Genomic DNA, 15,558 nt, shown 5'->3' on the forward strand with positions numbered 1-15,558 from the left:
TTGGTGTAGATAGATATCCGTGTTACAAAAACATAGTATATAAATCACAACTGTTGTACTAAGTACAATAGCGCGACAATCTGAAGGTTAAGTTTATAATTTCTATAAAAATAAATGATAGTCTTAATAATGAATAATCGAACCAATACTAATCAATATATATAGATATTTTCATTTTTTTATGTATACGCGGGGGATCACTTGTTCTACATTGGGGAACAGAGGGTTAAGTTTGTCTGATACCGACTACATTGATTATGCAAAAAAAAACATATATACGGTGGTTCACGAATAACTGGATACATTTATTATTCATTAATATATATTATTTACATCGTATTACACAAATCATTATGACATGCTTAATCCTAAATAGAGAGAAGACTGCATTCAATTCAACAGACAGCGGTTTAAATTTTATAACGATTTAAAGCGAGATCTACTTGCATCTGAATCAAAGCTTTGCTTTCTTCAAATATCTCTTTCGCTAGCATTTGTCGCTTCTGCTCTAGTAGAGCATTTTCCTTGGCATAATGAGTCACCAAACGTTCGTAATCGTCATTATCACTGACAGTGCAATCTAAACTGCTCGGACCGTGGGGCGCTACTCCGTTATCAGTGACCAACAATCGCTTCATGCGGACAATTTCTGCACGTTCTGCATTGATACGGGCCTGCAGCTGTGCCTTCCAGTTCAACAGTTCTTGGTTTTCCAGCTGTAAACGGATGAGTAGCAGATAGTCGGGATGGTTCTCTGGGAGCAGCATAAATCCATTGTCGGTAACGGCAACTTTGTCACTTATTTTAGCGGGTTCGGCGTTGGTGGAAGTAACGGTCGAAGTTTGCTCCGGTTTTGCGTGCTCAGGTGATTCAATTTCACTGATTTTTTGTTCAATTAATGCCGAGTCTTCGGGCGTCTCGTGAGGAGTATTTTTCGTCTCAGTGTTTGTGGCCGATTCCGTTGATATACCGGCCACCGTTTTGATGGACGATTCATCCTCCGAACAGGACAGCTTTGCTTTATTCAGATCAATCGAGATATCACCATCAACAGTATCGTCTAAACTTTTCTGAGCGCCATCAGATTTCTTCTCGAAAGATTTGAGTTTTCTCTGAAACGAATAAAGATAAACGATTGAAAATAGGTCATGGTCAGCCATCATCTGCATTGGCAGCTTCTTACGTTGAGTTGTGTAATGATTCGTTGCACTTCCCATAGTTGCTCCTCTCGTTTCTTCGATACAAATCCCGCATTCATTTCAGCGTGTATTTGTGCCAGTAGACTTTCCTGTTTTCTCAACTCTATTGAAATTTCGTCCGGTGTTTCCGGCAAATTGGGACTTGATGCAGTGATTGGAGGAACATATCTGAAATACAAAGCAGTAAGATAATAAATTATTTTACGTCTATCACCTATACGCAATACTTGGCGAACAATCTTGAAAAAAGCGATATTTTATGTTTTTTGAATCGCTTCATTGATCATCCGTCTGCAAACCAAAACGTAATGACTGAGAAGTACATAATAAACATTTCTTAACAAGTCATCAAGTCATTTTAGCGAGTAGGTACCTGAACAGCAGACGTAGGAAAACTTGACCATACATATAACCATTCATTGTTATCATTTTTAATTTGCTTATTAGAATTATCATTTTCAAGATTGATCAGTTATTGCAGAAAAAAAATCAGAGAATTGGATCACTTTTCAAGCTGCGTAATGAATATAATTATAAAGGACTAATTTATAGAAAGAATTTAACCCGTTAACGGCCAAGGTATCCCACAATTGTGCTTAAGTCCCAAATTTGTTATTAATAGTTAGGTTCCCATAAAATAAACAAAGTTTCAGCAAAAAAATGAAGTCTATGGTGAGGATCCAAAAAAAAAACTTAGAAGTGTCTCGTCGAATCTGATAGCTTCTTCTTCTTCTTCTTGGCATTAACGTCCTCACTGGGGCAGAGCCGGCTACTCAGCTTAGTGTTCTTATGAGCACTTCCACAGTTATTAACTGAGAGCTTTCTTTGCGAAAGTTCCTTTTTTGGCATTCTTATATCGTGTGACAGGTACGATTATACTTTATGCCCAGGGAAGTCAAGGAAATTTCCATTACGAAAAGATCCTGGATAGAGTGTTCATTTCCCGCCCATTTTGCTCGTCCCGGGATTCGGGACAAAAATCTTAGCTTGTCCCGGAAAATCAAAAAAACTAGTGTTTTGGTAGAAATCGAAGTACAAATTCAACAATACAATTTTTTTTAAATTAAATAAAAATAAAAAGGAAAAATTATAACAAATCATATTTCAGACATGATTTTCGTATTCTGTTGAAGTAACTTAACAAAAATCAAAACTTAGTTGGACTAATTATGGGTTTGCTATGGATTTTTTCGAATTCTCTATAACACTTATGAATGGAAGTATGGTAATACAATTAAGTCATAATATTAAACCAAGTTGCTTCAGGCATTTGAAATTGGTGAGTTTTAGAACAAAAGAAACAATCAAAGATAATTGAAGGTATTGTAGAATGTCATGCTAAAAGATAATAACTGAAAATTATTGTCTCAAGTACATCTACCTTCAAATTTACTTTCATAGAATTAGCTTATAAAAATGGCTAATGTTGGAAGAGAAAAGCATTCAGGCTAAGTAGCCCGTCATTCGTTTTGGCAGCCATGTTGGTTTTGCAGCTACAGTGTCGTGCACTAGACTCGACTGATAGAATGATAGTACACGACACTGAAGACGGCCTCACAGCTGAGGTCGAAATACGCGTATCTGTCGAAGGATACAAACTCTAGTGGAATTAAATGGTATAGTACTAAATTCGGGTTTTTTCATCTACTTATAGGTATTCTACTAAACAGCTCGAAGATTTATTATCATATGAATTTTGGTTTTTGATTTTTATTTTTGAACATCCCTATCCTTTTTAATTTTTTCTTGAAGCCTCTTCTGATTACTGTTTTTTGGCAATAATAAAAATTCAAGTTTTTACAACGCTTTTAAAAATATGTTTTATAATATTTTTCTGGAAGTATTTTTATTTTCCGTGTAACTAACGGAAAAAAACAGGTTTGAAATTATTTTAACCACCAAGCTCTTCTTCTGTTATAGGTTGATAGTAGAAAAATATAAAAGGTACGATTTTTTATATTACACGTTATATAAATCCCAGGCGTTTGTAGGTTACATAAGAAAACAATTTTCAAAAATACAAAAAAATGTCAAAAGTCGTAAAAAACTTTTCTTATATGCGTGTTATGACTCAAAGTTTAAGCCAAAAATAAAATCATTTTGATAACCGAGCTACGAAAAAATACACAAAATTCTTAAGTCTAAAGGGGTTGGGTATTAGAGGGTTAAATCATGGTTCTCAGAACTTCATTTTACAAACATTGACATTCAAATAACTTTAACCAGTTATAAAATTCTGGTATCGCTCAGAATCATACGGTGATGATATTGTAACGCAACTGCAAAAATGACATGTATTGGTTGGAGCCGTCCATAAATGACGTAGCATTTTTTCATCAATTTTTTACACCCCCTCCCCCTTCGTAGCATTTAGTCACAAATGCTGATACGCTCCTTGGAAAATACGTAGCATTTCAAAGACCCCTCCCCCCTTTTATTTTTTTATTTGTTTTTCTCAGCGATAGGGCTACAACAAAACATTAAATCCAGAAATTTTAAACAAAGATTGATATTAATCTATCGTCTACTGACTGAAACGTCAGGATAGTCTGACGAATAATAGTTTGATAAACCGTAGCGCTTGAAAATCATTTTAAAAACAGTTTAAACATTTTTTTTACTTGTTTATGTTATACAATTTTGGTATGCATTGTATACAGGATAAATTAAATTTATAGTACTTTTGATGATGTTACAATGAATATCTAAAACAAGTTCACAGCTGAAATTGTACAAAAAAGTGAAAAACTTTATTCGGATTGATGAGGCCAACAGTGGTGATGAGTAAGTGTTTAAAATATTTTATAATGTATATTGAATATGGCAGGCAAGTACGCATGCTTTTGTAGCAATTCTCTGCCTGATCAGCTCCAATATTCCAGTTCTCCTTCTGATCTTGTCGATCACAATAACATCGATACTGGAACCCAGTATTCCATCCAGCTAAACCCAAACTAGAAATCCTTTATAAGAGAGATTCGCGGAAGCTGACATTTCTGTCAAAGTGTGAGCCAATCGAGCAGCGAGACCTGTCAAAGTGTGAGCCAAACGAACATGCGTTATGTTTGTTTTGAACTTTTCTTGAAGAGTAATGTAATCCGCTTGAAATTATTTCGGTAAAAGTAATTTTGCATGAAGCAAAAAAATGAAATGTTTTACTTTTTGAATTTTTGTCAATGCGATTTTTAGTTTTTGATTTTTTCGGCTGTTTATTAGTTTTGATATGTAGCTCAAAGATCTATAATGAAACAAAATACACTTCATAGCAATGAGGAAGTCATGTCCGTGTTACAATATTATTCTCGACGCCGAGCAACATCACCACTGCTGGTCTGTTGCCAAATCATTTCATTTTACTTCCGCTTATCTCTCTATAAAGGATCACTAACCCAAACTATCAATCTACTCCGACGACAACAGAACATCGAGTGAAACGCAGTTTTACGTCAAGCTCACAACCAGGACGCAGTGCAGCCAGATTTTTGGAAGTCTCTGAATCCTCTAGCTCAGTCCGGTCTTTTCCAGCCAGCGTTCTTCACAGTCGTTCTGGCCCTGTAGCTAGATGTGGTTCAGAGATCTTCCAGTCTGTTCTGCTAGACAAGTACACTCAAGTTTCCGCTTTCCCGATGCCTGATGCGGTTCCATATTTCAGTATTTTGGACTCGACCGACGCTAGTGATGCTTCTTCAACACTTACTCACGGACACCCGGAACGCACCGTAGAAAGCCATATGGAAGCCCTCAATCCCTCCGACGCAGTCCAGCCCCTGCCGCTGTCGTCCTCCATAGTCGTTCCGGCCCTGCTTTCGGTAGTGGGTTGAGGGTCTTCCAACCACTTAATAATGGCGAGTACTCAACAGCAAACAGTTTCAACACTAAACAAATCGCTCTCACTCTGCCCGCGTGTGTAGTAACATGAGATGGATGGATATGGGTTATGAAAGGGGTCCGCGTGGTCTGTAGGGATTTGAATTCTAAACTTGTAACCAACTCAGTTATTGGGTCACCAAGTGGCTCGGTAGCTTAGTTGGTAAAGCGCTCGTCTAGCATACAAGAGTCCTGGGTTCAAATCCCAGCCGAGCACGTGGTTTTTTTCATAATTTCACCCATAATTTGTCCAACTTTACCACGCGTAATGATTTAATTAATTTACTCCACTTATGTTAGCTCTCAATCAATGTCTGATGCACACGTACCTTCCAGAAATATTACCGTCTCCTGGCGGAATAAAGACATCGTTATCTACTACCAGAATGTCGGCGGTATGCACTCGCGCGTAAACAAATACCGAATGGCCGTGTCGGATTCCTGCTTCGACATTAACAGAAACTTGGCTTGACTCACGAACGCTATCTAGTCAGGGAAGTTTGTCAGCATTTGTTTACCTCATGACGCAAGATTGCATCGCTGCCTAGCGTCCTGGAGTGAAAAAATGCTAACAAACCCGCATCTTGTCATCTTTATTCACAGAAGAGAGTATCGATGAAGAGAAATCGATCATGCGACTCACGCCCTTATTCTAGCACCCGCTTGAAATGTGCTATGAATAACGTTTGTCACATAATGAATTATTTATTCTTTCGGAAAAAAAATCATTCTTTCAAGAAATTTTCTTTCCTTGATTTTTTTCTTTTCGACATTTTGTCCGTTCGACGTTTTGTCCCTTCGACGTTTTGTCCCTTCGACGTTTTGTCTTTTCGACGTTTTGGCATTCGACGTTTTAGGATTCGACGTTTTGTCTTTCGACGTTTTGTCACCCAAGCACAACCACTAACCTACTGTGCTTCACCACTTTCATTGCCGACAGTATGATCGCTCGCGTGCAAACTGACGCTATATATACTGACCTGTCGGCCGCTTTTGACAAATAGACCATTTCCGTGAATTTTTTTCAATGGCTTGTATGCTTTCTGTCAATTTACTGAACAAACTTTCCCAAGGAACCCATATATTTTGAAGCCCCTAACTATTGAAAAACAATGAAAAACTGGCGGCACGACTGTACGCCCCACGGTCCCATACAATTTATTTCTCTCCGATATTTATCCGACCCCTTTTTCTCCTATGATTTTTTCTCCACGTTGTGGTGAATATTTGATCAGCTGATTCGAGTCAATCATGACAGATACCTTTATTTATGTTTTCATCCGCCACTTCCACCGTGGCTGAAATCAACAAACCCATTCCGGAAACCATCTCGGTGCTTCTGCTGGTCGTCAATTTTTTTTTTACTTTGGTTCCTCCACCGGAATTTGTAAGGTTATTATGTGCGCTCGAGCACTTTCCATCGAGAGAAGAGATCCAGCACAATGAAATCCTTCATGACAACGGTGGGTATCCTTTTCATCTCCATCGCCTGTGGCTGCTGTGGTGCTCCGCTTACTCATGCTCGGTTTTGTGGTTGGCTGAGGTTGCGAAGATTTTGCTGAAATCCGGAAGAAGAGGTCCTGTTTGGATTCCTGCAGCTTCCATTGGAATCTAGTAATTCAAACAGTATGCTGTCGCAAGGTGATATCTTCATCCCCAGATTGCCGCCGGGCACAGGGCCGAAGGGGAGCAGAACCCTTCTCGAGAACTTTCGCGGAACACGGCAGAGGCTTCCGGCGGGAAGATGAAGGGGATATATGTTGTGGTCGAGGATTTTTCGGGGAGACCTATGATAGTGGTAAAACGGGGAAGAATGTATGGTCTTATGGTTCCGGAACATAAGCGAACATGACGACATAAGCAACAGAATTGCTGGCCGTTGTGAATCTCAAATTTCTCCATTTTGTCGTGTCGTTTCGTGTGCTTGATTTGACATTGACATTTCGTCATATCTACAAACACTCAACGCAGGGGTATGATTGAAAGTTGTGGAAAAATCTCCACTTTGTTTACCCACAGGGTTGAAACAACTGTGCCGCACTACCCAAAATGTGGTAAATTCTCAATTTTTCAAAAATTTATAATAAAATCAGGAGTGCATATAAATTAGATCTGGAAGCGTCAATAATCATTAAAAATTATTGTCTTTCGTAGAAAAATATAAAAATAGGGGGTAAGGTCTGACGGAAATGGTCTATTGAATCACGATACACCCAATTCTGTTTTTCACGGATTTTTTTACACGGCCGTGCAAAAAAAAGTTTCCATACATTTTTTTCGGTCAAAACCTTATTTTTGCATGAAACGTCGAGAAATGGTGTTACTTTTTTTACACGGTTTTTGAAATTTTGAACTGAATACTTTTTTTGCACGGTACGCATCCCCCGTGCAAAAACAGAATCGGGTGTATTGCTATTGCCAAACTTTACAGATTTGGCGTCTGCGGTAATCTTCTGAGCTGGTACGGCTCTTACCTAACCAATCGACAGCTAAGAGTTGTGATAGGCGATTGCAGTTCTGACAGTTTTCACGCTACATCCGGTGTACCACAAGGAAGTCACCTGGGACCACTGATTTTACTTCAACGACGTTCATCTCGTTATCAAAGGCCCCCGCTTATCGTATGCAGACGACCTGAACATATTTTTACGGATATGCTCTGTTGCCGACTGTTTATACCTACACCAGCAACTCGATCGTTTCGCCAGTTGGTGCTCGCTGAATGGAATGATGGTTAAAGCGTCAACGACTTTGGGATTCATCTTTAGAATCACCAAGAATTTCTCCGATATTTACTGTCTAAAATCACTCTATTGTTCTCTCGTACGTTCCATCATTTTTTGACGAACGAAGAGTATAGTTTAAGCTTTATCTCTTGATTGTTTGTTACTTTTGTTAAGTTTTTGTCTTCTGATTGATCTATATATATTTTAGACATCATTGGGGTTACAATTTGCCTGTTGATGTGTTTCAAATAAATAAATAGAGGATTTTTATTTTCATGGAAACAGATTTCACTGAACATGCAAAACAAAATGGCATGGATCTTCGTCATTATTATTTGAATTCAAATCCATTTAGCAAACAGAGACCAGATAGAGAAATAATAACAATTTTAATATTTGGAAAGTTTCTTAACGATCTACATACAATCATCCTTATTAATATTTCAATTCTTTACCGTTCCCCACAATGGAAGTTATGTAATAAAACTCATACTAAAACAATGAAATAATAAAAATGCTGTTTCGTTGAATTACCGAGTGATTTGGAAAACTAAAACTGAACTTCGACAACACTCCAATTTGATGTCCTCACTATTATTAGCCAGACTGTTCCATCAAGAACATCTATATATATCGAAACATATCAATGAGTTGATTGAGTAGAGATCTCCTGCATCATTGAGCGCATAATTTACTGAATAAATATCTTATTTTACTATAATAACGTTGTTATTTGTCTAAATGAGCATATTGTATTATTTAAAGAATTAAAGCTCCATCAGAAAATATGAATAAACGATTGATTTCCTAACACATAAGAAAACAATGTGTACCAAGTCGATAAAGCATTGATTTTGAATTAACTAAGCTTTCAGTTTGTTTAATATTCACATCACTATTTAAAACAGATTTTATACTGTTTGATTGCATTTATTAGGAAAATTTTACATTTCTTAGAAAATTTTCAATCTTATGTTTTAAATCACCATTTAATAACTTTGTTTATTAAGTCGAACACAAAAGTTTGATAAGAAACTGTTTGTCATTTTTTCAGCGTTACTCTTTTTACCGACATGATTCACAATGCTACGTCCGCTAGTTGAGACCCCATCACTCCCCCTCGTCACAAAGCGTCACAAACCCCCCCTACGTCAATTATGGACGACACCTTTGTCTGTTTTCGTGATAAGGTAGCTTTGACCGGCTATGACCATACTGTTTCAGAATCTATACAAATTTGAGCACAATATGCTTCATTAATAATGGAAGAACGAACTGCCGAGAAAAAATCACAATAAAATAGACAAAACTTAATGCAAAGTTTATTTCTGTATTCAAAAACTTATAAGATTTTCGTAGTAAAATAAACTTTTATATTTTCGCGAATATTTGAAGCATAAAATCAATTTTTTGCGCGCTTTTTATAGTGGTGGCTAGTTAACGCTGCCTTTATAGAGTCCTAAGGTTATCGGGTTCAAAAGCTGTTTTTCATTTTCATTTTCATTTTGCAGCGTTTGGTGGGGCAATGAGAGCGCAAGTCAGTCCAAAGCCGGGGACAGGGATAGGTAATGGCCGTTATAGTCTATGCGGACCACTTGAACACCATCGGAAATGATAGGAAGGGTTGGGGTAGGGTATAGGAAATTGGAGAAGACTTGACACAGTAATGCAATTCATGCTGCAAAATGTAAATGTGCTGAGAGCAAGTTAATTTGAGTTTTGAAGTTTGGTTTGATTTATTAAAATTCCAAACAATTGTACAAGTAAGAAAGAATGAGCTGATTGCTTTATAGAAATTTAATGAACAACAAAGTAATAACAATATGAGAGTGATGCTAAGAACTGCTGATGGCACGATGCGACGCTTTAGGAGCTTTTGATAATGATTGAACCTTACTATAAAGAACGCAATTCAATCGATGGTGACAACTTTACAAACTTTATCTGTTTTTATTATGTACAGATATAAAATTATAATTCAGTTCACTGATTGGCGATGCTGATTTATATAAAAATATTTGATATTATTAAAATGAAATGTGTTACTTACTCATGATGTTAATACTTCCCTGACCAGAATTATTCTGTTTTGAGCACTCTTTTCTAAGCTATTCTATCCAGTTATCCATTGACTGCTTACAATTCTGAAATTATTCTTATTGTGCTTGCTCATGCATTATATTAGTAATGATCATAATCATGCAACAGATAAGAAGGTGAGAAAGAGAGAATATAGGAACAGTGATTAGTAATGAGTAATTATGTAGTTTTGTTAGAATAATAAACAATTAAACAGCATTAATTAATAGCTTAAAAATGACATTACAGCATAGCTGAGCCTTTCGGATCATAAGACCGATGTATAAAAATAATTTGTTTCGAAATTGTCCGCGTGGTCTTCTAGTGCCCCTATTAGATAAGAATCAGTCATAGACATACATACCGAATGCTCGCCATGACCCTATGACCAACATTTGTATATGTATAGCCTTAGCTGATGTGGCTTTTCTAATAGGTAGTTCTTTCATTCATTGATTGTCTTCAAAACCTTGTCAAGTATAGAAGATTGATTTTATTCCGTTTATTACTATAATGAAGCTACATTCTACTTATTAATTATTAGGTATTATTTTATGTTTTTATCGCTATGGATATTATCAAGGCCAGAATTCCCAGTGAGCGAAGAATTTTATAGTACTAGAACACCATAGAAGATCGCTTAACATTACCTAATCATGGAACGGCTTTTTGCTCTATTATTTTAAGTAGATGCTATTGATCGCCCTTTGCTCCTATCCGCAACCCGGTGCACGCGCCCTGTTGGATTTCAAAAACCTCGGAGATGATTACAAACCGTCAATGGCATTCCCAATTACTACCCCACATTGCACATTCAAGGGTCTGACTGTGCTCCTAACCCACCCTCAGTTTGTAACCTTCTCGCCAGTTTGAAATTATATTTTCCCGAAGTGAAAGTAATTTTGATGAGTGATAGCCGTACTATGCAGTAGCTTAACCAGAATCTTAAGGTCAGAAGACAAAATTTTGTAATAAAAAGGTTGCCATTGCTTTGAAATTCACTCAACATCTAATCAAAGCTACTAACAACAGCGATCAATTATCAAAACTCATCGCTCCCTGGAAAATATAATCCCAAGCCCAGGGGGATCAAAAGCTGTTTTTCAAGCTCAAATTGAATTGAAGCCCATATTGTCCCGTATAACCATATTGCCCCGCGTATTCCTTCTCAAACTTGTTCAGGAAAGACACGGAAATCCTTTTCGTTTATTTCAGGAATAATTCCAAGAGTGTGCTTTATTTTATTCCTTGTAAAACTAGTAAAGTTTGATTTTTCCTGAGATTTTTTTAAAAATGTAGATGGAGTACCGTGTACCTTTTAATTCCGCTCCTAAATGCTTATCTTTGACAGATACGCGTATTTCGACTACCACTTGCAGTCTTCTTCAGTGTCAGTTACTCGTATCCACTAGTGGATACGAGTAACTGACACTGAAGAAGACTGCAAGTGGTAGTCGAAATACGCGTATCTGTCAAAGATAAGCATTTAGGAGCGGAATTAAAAGGTACACGGTACTCCATCTACTTTAAAGTTTCTCTATTTGAGATTCTGCTCAGAGGATTCGAACATTCATTAAAGAGTTTAAAAATGTTTTTAGAAATTTTACCTGATAAACCTCTTGATATTTTGCCATGAAAAATTCAACGTTCTGGCTGGGATTCCTACAGGAAAGTAACAGATTATCTCAGAAAATTGGAATTTCTCAAGGGGTTCATTCCATACACCAGTCAATTTTTTAAAAAATCCGTAAGCGATTCATGCAAGAATATCTCAGGGTATTTTAGCAATTTTCCTATAAATTTATCCAATTGTCTTGGAATTCTCCCTAAAGATTTCTCAATTATTTCTTGCAAAGTTCCATAAAATATCGTACGGAGATAAAGTAATTTATTTTAAAGATTATTCCTCAAGTATTATTTCCTTCCGAAATAAAAACAAAGTTTTTCAAACACATTTCTGCAGGAATCCATCCTGCAGTGCTTCCTTCAGATGTTCAGATCAAGATATATCTATAAAGACACCACCAAGATTTTGTATACGGAATTCTGAGGAATTTTTCAAACAATAACTTATTTAAATGATAGTGTTGCTCAAAACAGAGCAGTCAGATATGAAGCGTAAATTTAATGTTTGAAATGATACTAATATTAAAATATCCAAATCATAAAATAGTAGCGTACTTACTTCAGTAGTTCCGTATCGGCAAACAAATTGTTACAATGGCAAAGCAGTGCCACAAACAAGCGATGGGACATCTGCAACGTCGGACTCAGCAGCATGGCAATGTTTTGTGCGTTCATCTTCGTGTGGGATTCATTCTGAGTGATGGCATCCAAGTGAAGAATCACCCACGCCAACAAAGTCCTGTTACAGCTGGGCAACTGGTCTACCAGGCTAACCAGCTCTTGTTCCTGTTGGGATACTTGTGAATGGGAGGCAGCTTCTTCGAATCGTGTCGATAGATCGGTGGTCAGGATCGGTTCAGGAAGTTCACGGAGGAACAATTTCAACAGTCCACAGGCCGTTGGAACGTCGAACTCGCTTACGAAACTTCCTTCGCGATTGTTGTATAGTTTTTTGAGTTGTTGAAGCTTCGATTTAACTGCATCTACTTTGTATAACTGGTCGCTTCGTAGACCGTGTTCCTGTAAATAATCAATGCAATCGCGAACCACCAATGGGAGATTGATGCCATCGTGACAACGACTCCGTTCGACGGCCAATCCAAGCGATACACCAAATATGGGTTGAGCATCTCCCAATTCCAAGACTTCTTCACTAACACTGCTCTGCTTCAACTTTTTATCTTTCTTATCTTTTGATTTATCCTTTTTGTCCTTCTCTTTCTTGTCCTTATCTTTCTTCTTTTCTTTTTCTGCCTTTTCTGGTTGTTTAGTTTCTTCTACTTTTGATGTTTCCGGTTTGTCCTTTTCTTTTTCGCGGGATTTCTCACGCTTTTCCTTGCTTTTGGAGGGAAACTTGAAAGCCTTGGATTTTTTAGATTTGGATGGACTTCTGAAATGAGAAACAATAAGGAACATTTGAAAAACCTGATTACACAAGTTATGGTAAGGCGGGACAAGGTAAACCGATTTTTGTTGAATGTGAACATCATTTTTTACTTCAAATGGCATCTTGTCCCGTCCTACTCTATATGAGATAAGTCTTACTTTGTTTCCAATTCCTCCTCTGGAGAGCTTTCCCCTTCCAGGGCAGCGTAGGCAGTTTTCTTCTCCTTTTTGTCCTTCCTGCGGCCAATCAGCAGTTCTTTTTTGCTCACTTTTTCTGGTTCCGCTTCAACGACTGTGAAAAGATTGAAATTAGAGAATAATATTCATCGCACTGCATTTTGCAACTTACAATCTTTTTCGTCCTTTTTGCTTTTGCCTCCAGTCTCCGATGCGTACAATCCGGGGAAATCCTTCTCCACGTCCGGGCTGTCGAAATCCATGTTGCTAACGAATTGGATTGGTCCTCAGGCAATCACTTGTCACGTCGTTATCAGGTACAAATAAATATTGAAGTTAAATATTACTAAATGATAAATTTTTCACCATTTTATCAAAAGTTTAGTTTGAAAAACGTAAAATCGATATCAGTGCACAAGCAGCTGTTGTTTTTATTTATAACAAATTTTGACATTAATCAGCTGATTTCGCATCAATGTGATGGATTTTACTAAGGTGGCGCAGATGATTGATGCGTGCCACTAGTCCTCTCTTTCATTCTCCCGCTGTTCTTATGCAGCGCAAATAGTGACGTCACTATTTGCGCTGCATAAGAACAGCGGGAGAATAAAAGAGAGGACTAGTGGCACGCATCAATCATCTGCGCCACCTTAGTAAAATCCATCACATTGATTTCGCATCACACGGGAAATCATTGCAATTATCAATCATTACCATGTCTATTCACGCTTAAACGAAGTTACACAATAGTTATTTATGCAACAAGTAGCAAAATGATTTTTTATTTTTCAGCACGAGTCGTACATTTTTCCAACGAGGCTCGACGAGTTGGATAAATATGATGAACACGCTGCGAACTGGACTATCGAAATTCATATTGTGCTCTGCAAGATAAATCCACGTAATGCGATTATCTGAAAATGTCGATATACCGTCGCAGTGATTATGAATATCACCAAATGTTTCAGATTTAGCAAATTTGAAAGATTTGTGTCCTTGAAGAACGAAAAAATCCAAGCCTACTTGAATTTTGACGTTGCGTTTGAATTGCGCGCATATCTTCTGCGCGTTACCGCCGCCGCTGGATGTGGTTTTAAAATGAGCGCCGCAATACATTTTGCCTTAGGGGTCATGCACAAATTACGTCACGCTCCGGGTTGGGGGGGTGGTGTCAAGCCAAGTGTGACAAACCTTACACAAATTTCGGAGGACTCATACAAAAAACGTGACAAAGGGGGGGGAGGGGGTCAAAAAAGTTGAAATTTAGCGTGACATAATTTGTGTACCATTCCTTATGAAAGATGGAACGATCATCGCAATACGAACGCTTTATGTGTCGTCACATCAAAGCGTCGATAGACGTTATCACGCTCAATGGTATGGGTGCCCTAGTGTAGATGTAGTTGTGAACCTTAGAGGAAAACAATATGCACTCTGTCACGAAAAACACCCAGTATCCGGGTATAAATTTATCAAATTGGGTAATATTTCTATATGCATTTTGATGAGTCTGGAAAGGGTGTGCAAGTTTCCCTGAGGAAAACAAAAACAAACTGCACTGAACGATAGCTCCAGCCTTACATTGAATGATTTGTAATACACAAGGCTGAAAATATTCGTATTCCTTATTTTGAATTATTATTAAGGAATATGATGCATCCTCATGCATCTGAACAAAAATCATCCAATTCTGAAATGACTTTTATTATATTTCCGTATGACAATAAGTAGACAGTTGAATTAAGACAACACAAATGAATACCATGCAATAACTGACAGATTTTATTTTCTACCATGCTCCTAATCAAAAATCATTCAACTATCGTGTGAAACATCATACGGAAAACTAACGATCCTAAACGTCAAATTGTTCTTGGAATGTTAACCTAAAAATGGTTGAAGCAGCGTGGTGTTCCTAGTTTTGCCTTTTGGATTCCACAGGTAATTTCATTTTATAAAAGATTTTTCTAGAATTATTTCTGTAGAAATTATGTTTACTACTTTCAAGCTCCCTTTCAAGTGTACAAAAACCACAAATCGTGCATGCCAAGGGCTTTAATTAGAATTCTGGAGTCACATCAGCAGCCGCTTCATGCAGGTGTCGACGCCTGCGGCTCATGCGGCCATGAGATCAATAATTCCTGGATTAATGTGAATTTGTAATATTGTTAATTTACAATAAAATATAATGTGTATGTAACTATATACGTTTGGTTATTGTTTAAAGTCGATTTGTATAATTTTTATTATTACCAAGCATGTAATGACGGTTGTTTAAATTGACGTATGAAAATCATTCAAACTCGAGCATCTTTTGAAAGGATGAAAATAATTTCAAGGTAGGATGATTTCCATACAGTGCGATTTGTAAACAGATGATTTCACCGGAGATGAAAATCATCTTGAATGTGTCTGAAAATAGGTATGGGGCTCGGATGAGGCAAAAATCATTCAATCTATGGCGGGAGATTTCGTTCAGTGTGTGTATGACGAGCGTA

The 15,558-nt window shown here is 37.3% G+C and overlaps 1 protein-coding gene across 1 annotated transcript; it reads right to left on the bottom strand.

Moving 5' to 3' along the window:
- Positions 1 to 276: 276 nt before the first annotated feature.
- LOC5573578 (ralA-binding protein 1) lies at positions 277 to 13,507 on the bottom strand. The gene is made up of 5 exons (XM_001654662.2): positions 13,233 to 13,507; positions 13,043 to 13,175; positions 12,057 to 12,887; positions 1,184 to 1,367; positions 277 to 1,112 (listed from the first exon to the last, which is right to left on the bottom strand). The coding sequence occupies exons 1-5, from the start codon at positions 13,321 to 13,323 to the stop codon at positions 411 to 413; spliced, it is 1,941 nt and encodes a 646-aa protein (XP_001654712.2). The 5' UTR covers positions 13,324 to 13,507; the 3' UTR covers positions 277 to 410.
- Between the last annotated feature and the right edge of the window lie 2,051 nt (positions 13,508 to 15,558).

Source organism: Aedes aegypti, chromosome 3 (genome assembly GCF_002204515.2).
Source record: "Aedes aegypti strain LVP_AGWG chromosome 3, AaegL5.0 Primary Assembly, whole genome shotgun sequence".
NCBI classification, from domain to species: Eukaryota; Metazoa; Arthropoda; class Insecta; order Diptera; family Culicidae; genus Aedes; species Aedes aegypti.